General features: G+C 44.7%; 2 protein-coding genes across 2 annotated transcripts; both read left to right on the top strand.

Moving 5' to 3' along the window:
* Nucleotides 1-13,176, top strand: LOC142665018 (uncharacterized). Its single transcript, XM_075844552.1, has 7 exons — nt 1-226; nt 3,919-4,242; nt 5,912-5,998; nt 8,249-8,359; nt 10,892-10,954; nt 11,932-11,954; nt 12,635-13,176. Exons 1-7 carry the CDS (start codon nt 1-3, stop codon nt 12,695-12,697), a joined length of 897 nt encoding a protein of 298 aa, XP_075700667.1. The 3' UTR covers nt 12,698-13,176.
* A 467-nt stretch (nt 13,177-13,643) lies between these two features.
* LOC142664597 (uncharacterized) lies at nt 13,644-15,541 on the top strand. The gene is made up of 3 exons (XM_075843761.1): nt 13,644-14,261; nt 14,467-14,620; nt 14,736-15,541. Exons 1-3 carry the CDS (start codon nt 14,078-14,080, stop codon nt 15,397-15,399), a joined length of 1,002 nt encoding a protein of 333 aa, XP_075699876.1. The 5' UTR covers nt 13,644-14,077; the 3' UTR covers nt 15,400-15,541.
* The last annotated feature ends 570 nt before the right edge of the window (nt 15,542-16,111 follow it).

The following is a 16,111-nucleotide window of genomic DNA, read 5'->3' as shown; positions in this document are numbered from 1 at the left end:
ATGACTGGGGATGATATAACTTCATTACAGGCTCTGGTCCATGATGACCGCATCACCATTAAGCCCGCAGATAAGGGTGGTGCTGTGGTCATCATGGACACGACCCAATATGAAGGTGAAATTATTAGACAGCTGAGGGACATCAATGTGTATAAAAAACTGACCTGTGACCCTAAATTTCAGATTAAGAGACGTATACAAAATATTGTAGATAAAGCCCTACAAAGTAATGTTATTGATAAAAAAAACCTCTGACTATCTAATTATAGAGAACCCTAGGACTCCAGTACTATTCACGTTACCTAAAATACACAAGCCCTTGACTGATCCACCAGGGCGACCTATAGTTTCGGGCACTGATTCTATCTTTAGCCATATAGCCATTTTTTTAGATAGGATTTTGAGGACTTTCTCTACGGAGGCCCTTTCATACATTCAAGATACGTCGGATTTTCTGAATAAACTAAAAGAGGTACATATACCACAGGAACAACAGGTCATTTTAGCATCATTCGATGTTGTAAGTTTGTACACGTCAATTACACATGAAAAGGGGTTACAGGCTATAAGCTTATATCTACAGGATACTAGCTATACTACAGTGGCCCAACAATTTTTTCTTGATTTATTAGACATTGTCCTGACTGAGAATTATTTCTTGTTTCGAGACAGTTTCTATGTCCAAACCCAGGGCACGGCGATGGGGTCCAATGTGGCCCCAACATATGCGAACACATATATGAGATACCTTGAGGAGACGTTCGTCTATGTTTCCCACCACTTCGGCCATGTGCTGAGGTGGTGGCGATGCATTGACGACGTACAAAGATGGCCACCGCCTGCTTCAAAGTGGCACTGCGCATGCGCGAAATGGCGCTAACGCGAGATACTGTCTTGTCATAGACAGTCGCCATTCATTCTCTAGGCGCCGGAAATACAACCCGAACACATGGCTCCGAGGTAAACACAAGGCCTTTGTTTTTCATTTGTTATACTGTTTGCACCTGTATTTCCATTAAAATTGTTCACTAATTAGCAGTTTTTCTGCCTTAAAACTGAATGGCCCTGATTGATTTGAGGACCATTATGTGTATATGTTGGCACATTCTTGCATTTTATATCTTTTATTGATGCAATATGTTTGTATCCTTGTATTTATTCATATTTTATGTTAATCACTTGCCTAATGAGACCAATTGTGTGGTCTCCATATATAGCACATGTTTTTACACTGTTTGTATGCTTGAGAAAGGCTCCATGTAAAGAGCCGAAACGTCGCACAGGGGCTAATAAAAAGCTGTTTTTTCATCACTATTTGGAGTGCTGTCTCTTATTGGACGACTATCTATCTATCTATCTATCTATCTATCTATCTCATATCTATCTATCTATCTATCTATCTATCTATCTATCTATCTATCTATCTATCTATCTCTTCACCAGTTTCTCTGTTGTTATTTACAGACATACCACCATTTCTCACTTCTTCCCTCTAGGTCTTCTCTCCTACTTCCTCTATTAGTTTGTGGCCCCTCAAGAAGAAGTTTACATCCCCTTTTTAGTTAATGTTCTTGTTTTCGGTAACTGCTCATTATTTGTTTTTAGCTGACATGCAAATACAAGTGTCTTTATAAATCCTTCTCCCACCACCAGTATAATTATATGAAATACCAAGTAAGTCCCGAGCCACTGGTCATCACCCTCCTCCGACCAGGGCTGATGGCCGCTGTCTACTCTATGGTGAGTGACAACACCACATGTCCTCCAGAGAGAAGAGAATTGATGGTGTCGCCTATCCCTAATGTCACAGGCCGGGGACAGTAGCTCTACAATGTACGGACCCCACCATACATCTCCCTGTATCTTAGCTTCCGGGACTCCTGTGAGTGTGACATGAAGGAAGTGGGATATTGAGGTTTAGTGTAGTCATCCCTGAGATTTCATGTTTGGTCTGAAGCCTGACAGTGACAAATAACATACACTATATGGCCAAAAGTATTGGGACACCTCCACATTACACCTACAGGAGCTTTTATGACATCCCATTATAAACCCATAGGCATTGATGCGAAGTAGGTCCTCTCTTTTGTTGCTAAAACAGCTTCCAGTCTTCTGGGAAGACTTTCTACAAGATTTTGGAGTGTGCCGGTGGGATTTTGGAGCATTTGGGAGGTCAGACGCTGATGTTGGGGGAGGGGGCCTGGCTCGTAATCTCCATTCTAGTTCATCCCAAAGGTGTTGTATGGGGTTGAGGTCAGGGCTCTGTGGACCAGTCAAGTTCTTCCACACCAAACTCACCCAACCAACCAGCCAACAGACCAACCAGCCATGTCTTTATGGACCTCGTACACTGGGGCACAGTCGTGCTGGAACAGAAAAGGGACGAACCCCAAACTGTTCCCACAAATTTGGAAGCTACAATTGTCCAAAATGTCTTGTTATGATGAAGACTTAAGATTTCCCTTCACTGGAACTAAGGGGGTCGACCCCTGAAAACACCCCCATAGTATTACCCTTCCACCACCAAACTTTATAGCTGGTCAGATAGGTAACATTCTCCTGGCACTCACCAAACCCAGACTCCTCATCAGACACCAGAGAGAGAAGCGTCACTCCATCTGACGCTTGGCATTGTGCTTGGTGATGTAAGGCTGGCATGCAGCTGCTCGGCCCCCATGCCATGAAGCTCCCAGGCACAGTCTTTGTGCGGATGTTAATACCAGAGGAGGTCTGTACCCTGCAGTTTTGGAGTCAGCAGAGCGTTGGCGACTTTATGCTCCTCAGCACTCGGCGCCCCCGCTCTGTATCTTCATGGCTGAGGTTCCTTCCACTTTACAATAATATCACTCAGAGATGACCATGGAATATATAGGAGTGTGTCCCAATACTTTGGTCTATATAATGCCTCTTGATAACTCTTAGTTCATATATTAGAAATCTCCACCAGAGGACTTCGCTCTGATGCAGAAACTCCACCTCTTTCTCCTTTCTCGAGATGTTGGTCATCTGTGACTGTTTAATGGTCTGTGGTTGTGGAGGGTGGAACATGAAAAAGCAGAATGTCACTGAGAATGTCTCTAGAATCTTCTAAGAAGCGGAAGACAAGTGTGGGATGCCTAGCACAGGACATGGAACATCTCTTTAGGTTTTCCGTGATATTGCTTTACCTTCAGAAGGGTAAGTTCTAAAAAGCTGTTTTGTCGGAAGGCTAGCCTTAAAGAACGATGGAAAAAACATAACTATGTAGTAGAGCTGAGTTTCCTTTTCTAACGCGGAGTAAGAACTCACTGAGATAACATAATCCAGTACGATTATCTGCAATCCTACGTATGACCAAAGGCAACCATGACAAACTGAGATTGAATGTTGACTTGTCCATAGTGTCCTCCTTGGAGAACCTCTTGAAGGTCCATGGTCCTTGACAATGCATGACTCTCACCCAGGGGTAACTGCCCATGATATGGTTTTGACCACAGTTGTATTATCAGTGATGCCATGACCTCCTTGGTGCCACTAGCGCACATTAATATTTAGAGCTGCCACCAACTTGAGAGTCACAAGCAATGGGCCAAGAGTCAATGTTAGGGTCACTGGGCGACATTAAACACCCCAAAGAACCTGTTTTTCTATAGTAAAATGTCTGGCCATTGGACACTTGGGTACGGCTACTACCCGGACCTTCTATAGTTATGCCCCTGCTTGACAGAAGCAGATTTTTTACTTGCTGTGGATTTTTTAATTTTATGGGGACATGTCGTAATTTTTGCTGGTTGACCAGACGCCACATGTGGCAGGTTCTTCGTTCTCCCGGTACAATGACATCTTTATTTCAGCTCTGCTTCATATGTTTGTTGTCAGAGTTCATTTTTTCTCTCAGTTTTTCTTGTTTTTGTAACATCCACGGCTTATTTCTTTCAGGTTTGGCCACTGAAGAAATCTGTGAAGAGATAATTCATGTATCCAGTGAGATGGGAGGAGAGGTGATGCTCCATGTCGAGCAGACCGAGATCCGGGACATCACCTGGATGACTGACAGAGATAAAAATATCTTTGCGGGGACAGAACCCGGGAAACCCGTTGTTATTATTAGAAGTCCGTTCTATAATGGACGACTGAAGGTTACGGCTGATGGGTCGTTAATTATAACTAATCTTACCAGGGAAGACCGAGGGATCTATAAAGCCAGCGTCCTAAAGCAGACGTCAGGACAGTGCGCCCAGTTCTACAATCTGACATTATATGGTAGGTTAGTCCCTGTATTCCCTCCTCTAACAGATTTTAAAAAAAAAAATTGTTAAAGGCTTCATTGGTATATTGACATACATGATAAATATTCTGTACTAACTGCTGCTGTGTTGCTCCCATTGTTTACAATGCTGAGCAGCTTATTGTGTGTAGGATTGTATTTTAGGCAATGTGACTGTAATTCTGCTGTGAAACTACTGGTTCTGTTAGGAAGAGTCATGGGAAACAAATGTACGTAATATTCAGCATTGCAAAATACAGAGGTGTGTGTGTCTGGGTATCTCATGCTGCACACAGCTATCGGAATTGTTATCCATGTGTGTGTGTATATATACACGCGTGTGTCTGGATATCTCATGCTGCACACAGTCATCGGAATTGTTATCTGTGTGTGTGTGTGTGTGTGTGTGTGTGTGTGTGTATACACACACACACACACACGCGTGTGTCTGGATATCTCATGCTGCACACAGTCATCAGCATTGTTATCTATGTGCCTGTGTATGTGTCTAGCGTGTGGCCTTAACATTATGCTGCACACAGCCATTGACATTGTAAGCTGTTTGTGTGTGTATAATGTTTGTTTGTGTGTATGTATGCGTGTGTATATGTATGTGTGTAATGTGTGTGTGTGTGTGTGTGTATGTATGTTTGTGTGTGTACTGTTTGTGTGTATGCATGCATGTGAGTTTATGTGTATAATGTGCATGTATGCATGTGTGTGTATCTATGTGTGTAATATGTCTGTGTGTGTGTGTGTGTGTTTGTGTGTGTGTGTAATGTTTGTGTGCGTGTGTATAATGTTTGTGTGTATGCATGCATGTGAGTGTATGTGTATAATGTGCATGTATGTATGTGTGTGTGTGTGTATCTATGTGTGTAATGTGTGTGTAATGTTTGTGCGTGTGTGTGTAATGTGTGTGTGTAATGTTTGTGCGTGTGTGTGTGTGTGTGTGTAATGTGTGTGTGTAATTGTTTGTGCGTGTGTGTGTAATGTGTGTGTGTGTGTGTAATGTGTGTATATAATGTGTGTGTGTAGTGTGTGTGTAATGTGTGCGTGTAATGTGTGTGTATAATGTGTGTGTGTGTGTGTGTAATGTGTGCGTGTAATTTGAGTGTGTGTGTGTGTGTGTGTGTTTGTGTGTGTGTAATGTGTGTGTGTCTGGGAATCTTATGCTGCACAAAGCTATTGACATTGTGAAATGTTTGTGAGTGTATTGGTCTAGGAAAAAAGGATTTTGCAATGTTGATGGCACATACAATATACACATACAGACGTCTATGGGGGAACTAATTAAACTGAAGTACGTTGGAGAGAAATGCGCCAAATTTATTTAGATGCGCACACCTCCTAATAAATTTGTTGCATCTCAGGCATTTCTTACATCAGAAATTAAAATCCACGCAAGGTATGAACATGGGGTAGATTTGCGCCACAACTTGTGCCATTTTCAGTCTATTGAATTCATAAATCTATCAGAAACTTGATGGCCCCGCCCTTCCCGGATAGCCCCGCCTACTTTTCTGGGAGTAAGATGGGACAGGGATCATTCTATGTATGAGCGGCAGTCCATAGATAGGACATCTGAACTATGTTGTATCTCTTTTCTGTATACTGAAATCTGTAAATTGTCTTTTGTGTTTTTCAATAATACTCATCATTTAGAAGAGCAAGTTTCCTTCTTCAGGACGTCAAGTACAACTTCAACTTCACCCATAATGAACAGCAGCAGGTCCAGTAAAAGAGCCTTGGGTAAGTGGGTCGCTTTTTACGTTTATTACTGACTGAGAAAGAAATTCTGCCATTGTGATATTTTTTTTCTCCCATATAATGGGTTAAATAACGTCATATTTTAATGGTTTAGACTTTTATGGACGTGGTAATACCAATAATGTTTTTATTTTTTTAGGGAAAAAAATGGAAAAAAGGTGTTTTTTGCTTTTTTTAACTTTTAATATTTTTTTTTTTGTACATTTATTCAAATTTTATTTAGGCCTCATTCACACGGCAGGGTTTCCCGTCCGGGTGCCGGCCGTTCATAAATCGGCCGGCACCCGGCTGCATTAGGAATGATAGACCCCTAATGGGGCTATTCACACGACCGATTTTTTGACGGCCGGAAAATCCGGCCGTCAAAAAATAGGACATGCTCTATCTTTGCCCGGACACCCGGCCGCCCGGCTCCCATAGAAGTCTATGGGGCCGGGTATTACACGGCCATCACCGGAATGTGTCCCGAGTGATGGCCGGGTTTCCCGTGGCTTGCGCTCTATCTCCTCCTCCTCACAGCGCAGAGTGCATGTGAGGAGGAGGAGTTGATGCCATTCTGACGAATGGCATCGCTGCACACTGTGTTGCAGGGCCGGGGTGTACAGCAGGTGGAGGGAGCGCTGCGCTGGCTCCCTTCCCCTGCTTGTTAAAAGCACCCTGGCTCGGCGACACCTTCGATGGCGCTGCTAGTAGCAGCAGCTACTGCTGCTGCTACTACTGCAGCGACGCCACTATAGCAGAGCGGGGAGGTATCTCCCCGCTCTGCTATGTGCTAGCCGCACTTTAGCTCCTTGAAGGAGCGGAATCCCCGTGTGTTCGGGGATTCCGCTCCTGGACAGAGCGCTTGATGTCTCTGTCCATATCTGGGCAGTGACATCAGGGGAAACTCCTGAAGCGGAATCCCCGAACACATGGGGATTCCCCTTCAGGAGCTGCCGCTGATGTCACTGTCCGGATCTGCCCGGCCCGGCACGGATGCATAACTTTATGCAAACCGGCCGGGCAGAATGGCCGATTTTACCGGCCGGCACTCGGGCTCGGACCCGACCCGGTCGTGTGAATCCCGCCTTAGCTGTTTTTTACATTTTATTTTAGACCCCTTAGGGGACTTGAACATGCAGTGGTTTGATCGCTGGTACAATACTCTGAAATACTTATGAATCGCAGTGTATACCGTTTTGGGCTTGATAGGAGCAGAAAGATGGCAGACATGAAGGCCTTCATTAGTCCGATGGGACAATAAAGGGGGCCGATGGATTGACGAAAAGGGCCACTCCCCTTTTTCTAACGCCTTAGATGCTGTGGTCGCTATTGACCATGGCATTTAAGTGATTAAACAGCCGGGATAGGAGTTATCTCCGATCCCAGCCGTTGCAGTGAGGTGTCGGTTGTAACATACAGCCAACACCTGCTGCGTTCAGAGTAGGCTCAGACCTTGCGCCCGCTCCATACTCCCCCTTGGCGGCTGTGACGTACAGTTACATCACATGTTGCCAAGCGGTTAATCAGCACTTCGACACAAATTCTGAAGGGATCCTCAAAGGTTTATTTCTATAAAAATATGAGTAATATGGCTGTAAAATATTTAAAAGAACAAGGCAGACTGGTTGTTAAGGCTGTACTGACTGACAGTCCTATTGACAAGGTTGTTAGGCAGTGTATGCATAGCAACCAGTGTTTCATACAAGATAATCCGTTCAAAACTAGATTGGCACTATCATGTCAGCAAGGGCAAAGCTCGGGGAGACTAATGGGCATTTGCGTGCTGCGTGCCACTGTGGCGCCAGCAAGCTACTCCGCCCTGGACAGGGATAGGAGTATTTTTAGAGCTCATACGGTTTAGACAACCCCTCAAGTTGTTGCTTTCCCAGATGATTAGCCGATCGCTGCTGGGACGCTTGATGGTCAGCTGGTATGGACAAGAACTTTTCATGAAATGCAGTGCTCTAGAGTGACTTTACTAAGTCCGATAAAGAGATGGCTGGGTCAAGGGTTCTAGAAAGGATCTAGAATGCACAGAGTTGAGTTACTGTCATCTGAGTCACTTTGACCAAAATGTTGCCCACGTGGTGCAAAAGAAGAGCGTGGGTGAGAAGCTTTCATTGGCCCCATCTTCTGTTTTTTCAGTGGGTACGGAGAACCTGGGCAGGAAACCTCTCCTTACAGGGACAGGGAGTACCATAGTGAAAAAGGAATGGGGAGTCCAATAACGGTATGTCTTTCATCTTGTAGCATGGATTCCTATAATCATGTGTGTCTCAGCCACAGCCGCCTTGCTGTTACTCCTCGTCGTTGCCATCTTAGTGTCCACGTTTCAACAGATGAATGACAGAAGAAGAAACGGTAGGTGCCATCCAGCTTCACTGTTAAATTGAGCTTACAAACATGACGGTATTATCTATAGGGAGAGTTCGAATATCTGCACTTCTATGAAGTATCTGGTCAATGTTCGACGAGGTTTATCTACATCAGTAGTGTATATGTGAAAAAAAACACCTCACATGTTCTTAAGAACTTGTACACCAGAGATGTTCCTCCAACTCACTAGGGAGGAAGTTACAATCATAGTCAACCATTGTTGCAGTGCATGGACTAGAGTTTTCTGGTCACCCGGACACGCACCTACATAGACTCCAATTATTTTCTGTAGCCAACCTCTTCTCATCATGCTTGTCAATCTTGCGTATGCAGCTCCCACAATCATGACTTTAGCATAACAAGGCAAAGAACATCCTACACTGTTAGGCCTCATGCACACGACCGTGTTTTTGCGTCCGCAATTCAACCGCAAATCCACGGGTTAATTGCGGACCCATTCATTTCTATGTGGCCATACCCACTATCCGTGTTTTCACGGCTCTCCGCATGTCCGCACATCCGTGCCGCAGAAACTCCGGACATGTCCTATTATGGGCCGCAAATGCGGTGCGGACATGCCAATAGAAGTCAATGGGCCCGTGGAAATTGCGGATACACCGCCGTGTGTCATCCGCAGTTTGCGGATTTGCGGATCATGTGACCTTCTAAAGGGGGTTTGACCAAGCTTTTGGCATCCTGTTTAAAAGTCCTTTTTTTTTTTTTTTCATCCGCATTTTTGCGGATTACATACGGATGAACTGCGGATTACATACGGATGAACTGCGGATGACATTCCACGGAACACGGTCCTGGAATTTGCGGACCAGAAAAACACCACGGTCGTGTGCATGAGGCCTTAGAGTAACACCCACATGAACATCCAATACAAAAATTTGTTGCAAAGGACAATAAGATGTTAATGACCCAATTAGACCCATAGAACATTCAGAACAGGGCATCCTTTCTTCTTACACGAATAAGAGACACATATTAACCCCTTAATGACCGCCGATACGTCTTTTTACGGCGGTCATTAGTGGGCTTTATTCTAGAGCGCCGCTATTCTACGTCGCTGCTGTAGAATAAAGTAAACAGAGCAGGGAGCCGTGAAATCTCCCTGCTCTCAGCTGCCAGAGGCAGCTGAGGGCTGGGGGCGTCCCTGCTCTGCCGGGTGAGATCGATATTAGTATCGATCTCACCCGTTTAACCCTTCAGATGCGGTGCGCAATAGCGAGCACCGCATCTGAGTGGTTTTGGAGAGAGGGAGGGAGCTCCCTCTCATCTCACTGACACCCGGCGATAAAATCGCAGAGTGTCTGTGTCTTCTATGGCAGCCGGGGGTCTAATAAAGACCCCCAGGTCTGCCTGGAGCGAATGCCTGCTAGATCATGCCGCAGGCATGACCTAGCAGATGCCTGTCCGTTTTAAACGGACAGGCAGTAATACACTGCAATACAAAAGTATTGCAGTGTATTATAATAGCGATCGGAGGATAGTGAAGTCCCCTAGTGGGACTAGTAAAAAAGTAAAAAAGTTTAATAAAGTTAATAAAAAAAAAAAAAGTGAAACAAAAAAAATGAGAAACCCAGCTTTTCCCCTTACAAAATGCTTTACTATTAAAAAAAACTACAATAAAGCAAAAAAGTTACACATATTTGGTATCGCCGCGTCCGTAACGACCCCGACTATAAAGCTGTTACATTATTTAACCCGCACTGTGAACGCCGTAAAAAATAAAATAAAAAACAATGGAAAAATTGCTGTTTTCTGTTAATCCTGACTTTAAAAAAACGTGATAAAAAGTGATCAAAAAGTCTCATCTACTCTCAAATGGTACCAATAAAAACTACAAGTCGTCCCGCAAAAAACAAGACCTTATACAGCTATGGCGACGCAAAAATAAAACAGTTACAGCTCTTCGAATGTGACAATGGAAAAATGTAAAAAATGGCTTGGACATTAGGGCCCAGAATGCCAGCAGGGGGAAGGGGTTAAGATCAGTCAGCATCAGCTAGGCTGCTTGTTGATGGTTTCCAGGTAGTAACAGTTGTTTTTTACTCTTAGGATAAAAAAAAATTATTAAACATACAAAAAGACAGAAAAAAAGCAAAAAAGGAACTCCAAAAATAAAGAACAAAAACAAGTTTACCAATTCGTGACTAAATTTAGCCAGTCTCTTCTTATAAACAATGTGTGTGACTGTCAGCGTGTGGTTTGTGGGGAGATTTATGAAAGTGATATTAGAAGTGTTAGAAGACGGTGGGGGTTTCCAGCTCGTAGGTAAAAGTCTACAGGCAACACAATTTTACCACTCATTGGTGGATCGGGCTTCTAATTTGATTCTTGAGATATGGTTATCTCAAGAGACTTCCCTCTCCATAGTCCGACCACAATGGACTACTACGTATGGCTAGGACTCAGGTCAGTCGTATGTTTTTGGAATCCATGGTGGAAATACCCATAAAAAATTTCATTTTTTGAATATATTTACTTATATTTTATTCTTTTTTTTAATAGGCGCCAGTCAAAATGAGGATGAGACGTTGTATACTAACCTGGACATAAAAAGCCTACAGAAAGGTTAGTCATACCCTCCGATGACTGATAAGCATCCACATTCAGTTCGCTGAAAGGCCAACTACTGTAGTGTCAAAATTTTTTTTTTTTTTGGGGAGGGTCAGATGTATTCGGAAACTAGATAGTGCTTAAAGCGACCCTCTGGTCTCAGGACAAACTCATAAATGTGATGGCGTATATATAGTAATATTACTTGGTGCCCTCCAGTGGCCCCCCTCTGCCGTGAATCTACCGTTTTAGGGTGCCCTCTGTGTTGTCTCAAAATGGCCGCAGTGCTTCTCAGGCTAAGTCTAAGACACTCCCTCTGTTTACTTATTGGGCGAAACTGCTCACGTGAGCAGCTATGGCCAATCCGAGAGCAGAGAGTGGTTACAAAAGAGCATCTCTTGCCCTGGAGGACCTGTCCTGTCCTGTATTACACAGACAACACATTGATATGAATAATCATTGCGTAATGCTTAATCTTACCTGTGGTGGCGCTGCAGGGAAATTAAACACTTACTGCCAGGTTTACCCACACATTACAGCTGATCGGTGGGGTTCCCAGCAGTGGGACACTTTGTAATCTGCTTATTGTCAGGAAACCCTTCTAACAAGTAGAGATTGTCCAAAGCGGAGATCCCCTTTAAGTAAGACCCCTTTAAAGAGAATCTCTGCTCACCTTCATGAGCTTCTATCTCCTTGTTTGTAAGCATCTTATGGTATTAACGTTCCTACCAGTAGTATGTGGTAGATAAGGAGTTCCTACAGAAGAACATTTCCTGTCAATATGCATTTGGTCTTGAAGCTTCGGACCCAATAAATCATGAGGATCGCCACAGTAGATATCGTGGCCATCTTTGGTAGTGCATATAGCATGTTTTTCATCTCCACTACTGTACATGACTCCACTAGTGTACAATGACCATACAGTAAAAATATCAACGTAATAAAGGGTATTACTGAGTATAACATGTTTTTGTTTTTTTCTTGCCCCTCAGTTCCTCCAGCTAGATATGTAAAGGTGAGTTGAGCAGATACATTTATATGTGACATTCAATTTCTTTGTGTTTCTGTCATTCAAACGGTTCATATCTACAGTTAATAAAGTTAGTGTGGAAAATAAATTCTGATGCTACCTGGAAACCATCAACAAGCTGCTGTTGACAGATCTGATATTCTGTCTCAGTTAAATATTTAACAGTGCCCCAACCTAACAAGAGGGACACCGGTGCTACTGCGATCTCTGTACCATCTATAGCTACACCCCTGGTTGAGAAATAGACTAGAATCAAGTGTCACGCCCCTTCACTGATCAACAAGGGTCCAAAGGCTAGGCCATCAATGTTCCAATTTTCGAGAACTCCTTTAAGTTTGTTACAATGTACCAGTGTAGGTGTAGTCTGGAGTCTAGGCTGTGTAGCTCATAGAGGATTGCCTGGCATAATTATTATTGTACCAAACCTTCAGCTGTGGGAAGCATTCAGTCTATACAGGTTTTCAGCCTCTGTATGTAAACTAGAATTTCCCATTCACTGACAGCAAGCAGAGATGTTAAAATTGGCGAGGAATCGAAGCACAAAATATATTAGAAAGTTGAAGAACTTTTCATTAAACAAGTTTTAGTGCCCTTTAAGGGGAAATGTTTGGATTCCCATTGTCTCTTCTATTGTTTTACATTAAATCCTCTATTGTGTCTTAAAGGAACAGAACACTGTAACCTATTCTCTTGTGAAGGTTGCCACAAAGATGAAGACCAATGTGTGAATGTAAAAAAAACAACTCTACTGGAGTCTTTCATCTGGTTCTTCTGATAATAGAAGAAATTATATATGTATATATGTTAATATAGAACGAGCTCCGCCCCTAACGTAACCCCAGTACCATAAAGCGATTCTTGCTCATTGACTGGGGTCCAAATTTTAGCCTTCATCTTTATCTAGAAGAAAGGCGTCTCCATGAATTTAGAAAAGTCTTCACTGACAGTTCTGTGAGACGTTGGAGGTCTTCGCCAGTGGAAGTGGTAAGCGTCCGTTACATGAATTTACGAGGTGGTCTGGATGATGTTCTTCAAAAACGTTGGGTTTATGTAGGTGATTGTTCCTATATTTTCCTTATGTAATCACAAATGTATCCTTACGCTCATTCCTACGCAAATTTCCAACCATGTTACAGGTTTCTTCTTGCCTTCTCATTGAGAAAATATTGTTGATTTTACTTAATAGACTTATCTTCAAAAACTATAAAACAAGGTACATATGGAAGATGATATAGTGTTATTTTTTCTATAGTGCATTTGTTATAGCACGAACAATTGGCAGCATGAGTTGAGGCCGACTATCTTGATTCTGCCGTTGAGGCTTCGAAATTTAGGAAGCCAAGGAAATTGGAAGATGAAGTTCAATGTCCATGATACCAGAAGACTAGTCAATTCATTGTAGCTTTATCTCAAGGTGCTGACAACTCTCGAAGGATCTTCTTGCTAATTCTTTAGTGGTCCAGTCCAACAAGTAATTCACATATGACATATATACAATAATACCATTCACGGGTATATGATATCTACATATACCCTCAAGACTATCCTAAGCCTCTTCTTCGAGGTGCATCCCATGTGTCAAAGTTTCTCCTTGCTATAATGGACTTACACCAAAATCAAAATGGACCTTCATACTGTTAGACTGGGTGATGACTACTCCTATGCCTAGTCACAATGGTCTTCGGTATTGACTAAAGATGTGCATAAGGCCTCATTTACACGAGCGTATTATACGCGCGTGCGACGCGCGTGCTTTTCACGCGTGTCGTACGCACCTATAATAGTCTATGGGGCTGTTTAGACGATGCGTGAATTTTGCGCAGTGCGCGTGCGTTGCGTAAAACTCACGACATGTTCTAAAATCGTGCGTTTTTCGCGCATCACGCACCCATTGAAGTCAATGGGTGCGTGAAAACAACGCATGACACACGGACGCTCCTGCGTTGCATGCGCGAAAATCACGCATCACTTGTTATGTCCATGAAGAACAGTCTATAAAGCTGGACAAAGCAAACAAAAACCAGGAAGTGCTTGAGTTTCCACTAAGAGTGGGCAGGGCTAGTGACAGGAGACTGTGAAGGTATCTTCCACTGTCAACATCTGCTGCCATGCCGCGTGGGATGGACGTGGAGCGCCTCCTCGTCCTGGTCCAGGGACATCCCGAAATTTGGGACACTCGCTCGGAGGCGTACCACAACCGGACGGCCAAGGAGGACGCCTGGGAGGAGGTGGCAAAGGAGCTGTTTGGCCAGGAGTGGGAGAGTGGCCGAACCCGTGACCGCAGTCGGTTGGGTGAGTACCAGGCATTTTCTGGCAAAGCATGACATCCCTTTTGAAGAACTGGGGGCCCTGTATGTGTCTTCTGCGCATTTTCACGAGAAACTTTTGTGGAGCAGGCGCATCACCGTGTACCACGTAATTGGCAGTGCAGGGCCCTTAATTTAAAGTGAGAGGTCATAGGTCTGATGGCATGATATCTGTTTTTTAACTCCAACAGTCCAAGAGATCAAAACACGGTGGCGGAGCTGCCGTGACCAATTCCGGCGTGAAATGGGTGAAAGGGGACGCAGCGGGGATGGCGCATCTCGCAAGCGACCGTATATGTATACCCAACAGCTGATGTTCTTGAAGGACATCATGGAGATGCGCACGTAAGAGTTTCTGCCATTGCATGTGTCTAATGTGTGTTCGCCCATGTCCTGTTTGCCATGGTGTTGTTGTAGGCATTGTTATATATTCTGTTCTAACGTAATTTCCTCTTTCTAGAACCACAGACAATTTGGAGGATACCGCTGAAGAGACAGACGTGGGCGAGTCTCGGCCGGAACCTCCTGCTGCCCCTGTCCTGCCCCCTAGTCCAGAGCCGACACCCCTGGAGCCCGCCCCTGGCCAGTCCGCACGGGCCGTCGCCTCTCCGGCAGAGGAGCGCCCTGTGCGTGCCCGCACTCGCCGGGCCCGTGCTCAACAGGCCTCCGCAGCGGGGCAAGTAGATGCCAGGGTCCTGGACTATCTACGGCGAGCCGCTGATGAGGACGGGAACGACGCCTTTGGCCGAAGCATCGTTCCCCTCCTCCGTCTGGTCCCCATGGACCGTATGGGCCGTCTGCAAGCGTCGATCGTGACGTTGATCGACGCTTCCAGACCGCCCCACAATCCGCACGTGTGCTTCACGGCCATTGAACAGTGGCGCAGTACAGCCATGCCGGCCACCACGCCCCAGGTGCCGGGCCCATTCCACCCAGGCCCCCAGATGCAACGCCCGCATCCGTATATGCGCCCTATGGCTCCCCACTTCCCTGGCCCAACATACCCCGGACAACATCAGCACCACTATGCTGCCGAGGAACAACCTACACAGCTCCAGGTCCAGCATAGTGGTGCTGAAATGCAGGCCTATTCGTCCCCGGGCCACCAGTACCAACACCTTTAAGTGTGTTGGAGGCCAGAATTTTTGACGCCCCACTATTTTTGGGTGCAGGGATGCCAACTCGCCGTCCTGTTTTTGTGTTGGATCGATATTATACACCATGTTGGTGTTTTTTGTTTGATGAAACCTTTTTGGGCTTTTGCAAAACCCTGTATTAAAAACTTTAATGTTGAATGGTTATATTTCGTGTTGTTTTTCATTGATAGGCCTCCACACAATGTTTGGCCCACATTTCCTTGGCCTATACCCTCGCACACCTCTGGGATTTGGGTCCAATGCATACACACGTGATATGAGGTTTTAGTTAATCACTCGGGGTTTGATATGGTTTGCAAGAGGTGCGGACGTTTAGGTGCTGTCATGGGCCCCGAGGCAAACTATGTACACTAGCAATTGGCCTTTCCAAACTTTCGCCCACACAACATTCTATCTCCAGAAAGAAGGTTGCCAACTTTATAAAGTCCTGCTCAAACCCCGACAGATGTAAGGTCGCAGCCCGCGTCAAGACTCCTCTTGTTTTGCAAGTCCCTAACCCAACAACAACCACGAAAAAATAAAAACCCCAGCCCACATGTGACGTGTGTAGGTAAGCCGACAAACAACAGAGAACCCTTCAAAGGTCATCACGCACCCACGGTGCGGCTCCAGATCGACATTCCAAATATGCCGCCAAAGTATCCCTCATGCGAGGGCGGGATGAGAGAGATCGGCCGAG

Source organism: Rhinoderma darwinii, chromosome 12 (genome assembly GCF_050947455.1).
Source record: "Rhinoderma darwinii isolate aRhiDar2 chromosome 12, aRhiDar2.hap1, whole genome shotgun sequence".
Lineage (NCBI taxonomy): Eukaryota > Metazoa > Chordata > Amphibia > Anura > Rhinodermatidae > Rhinoderma > Rhinoderma darwinii.
This window is presented reverse-complemented; position numbering and strand designations above follow the sequence as displayed.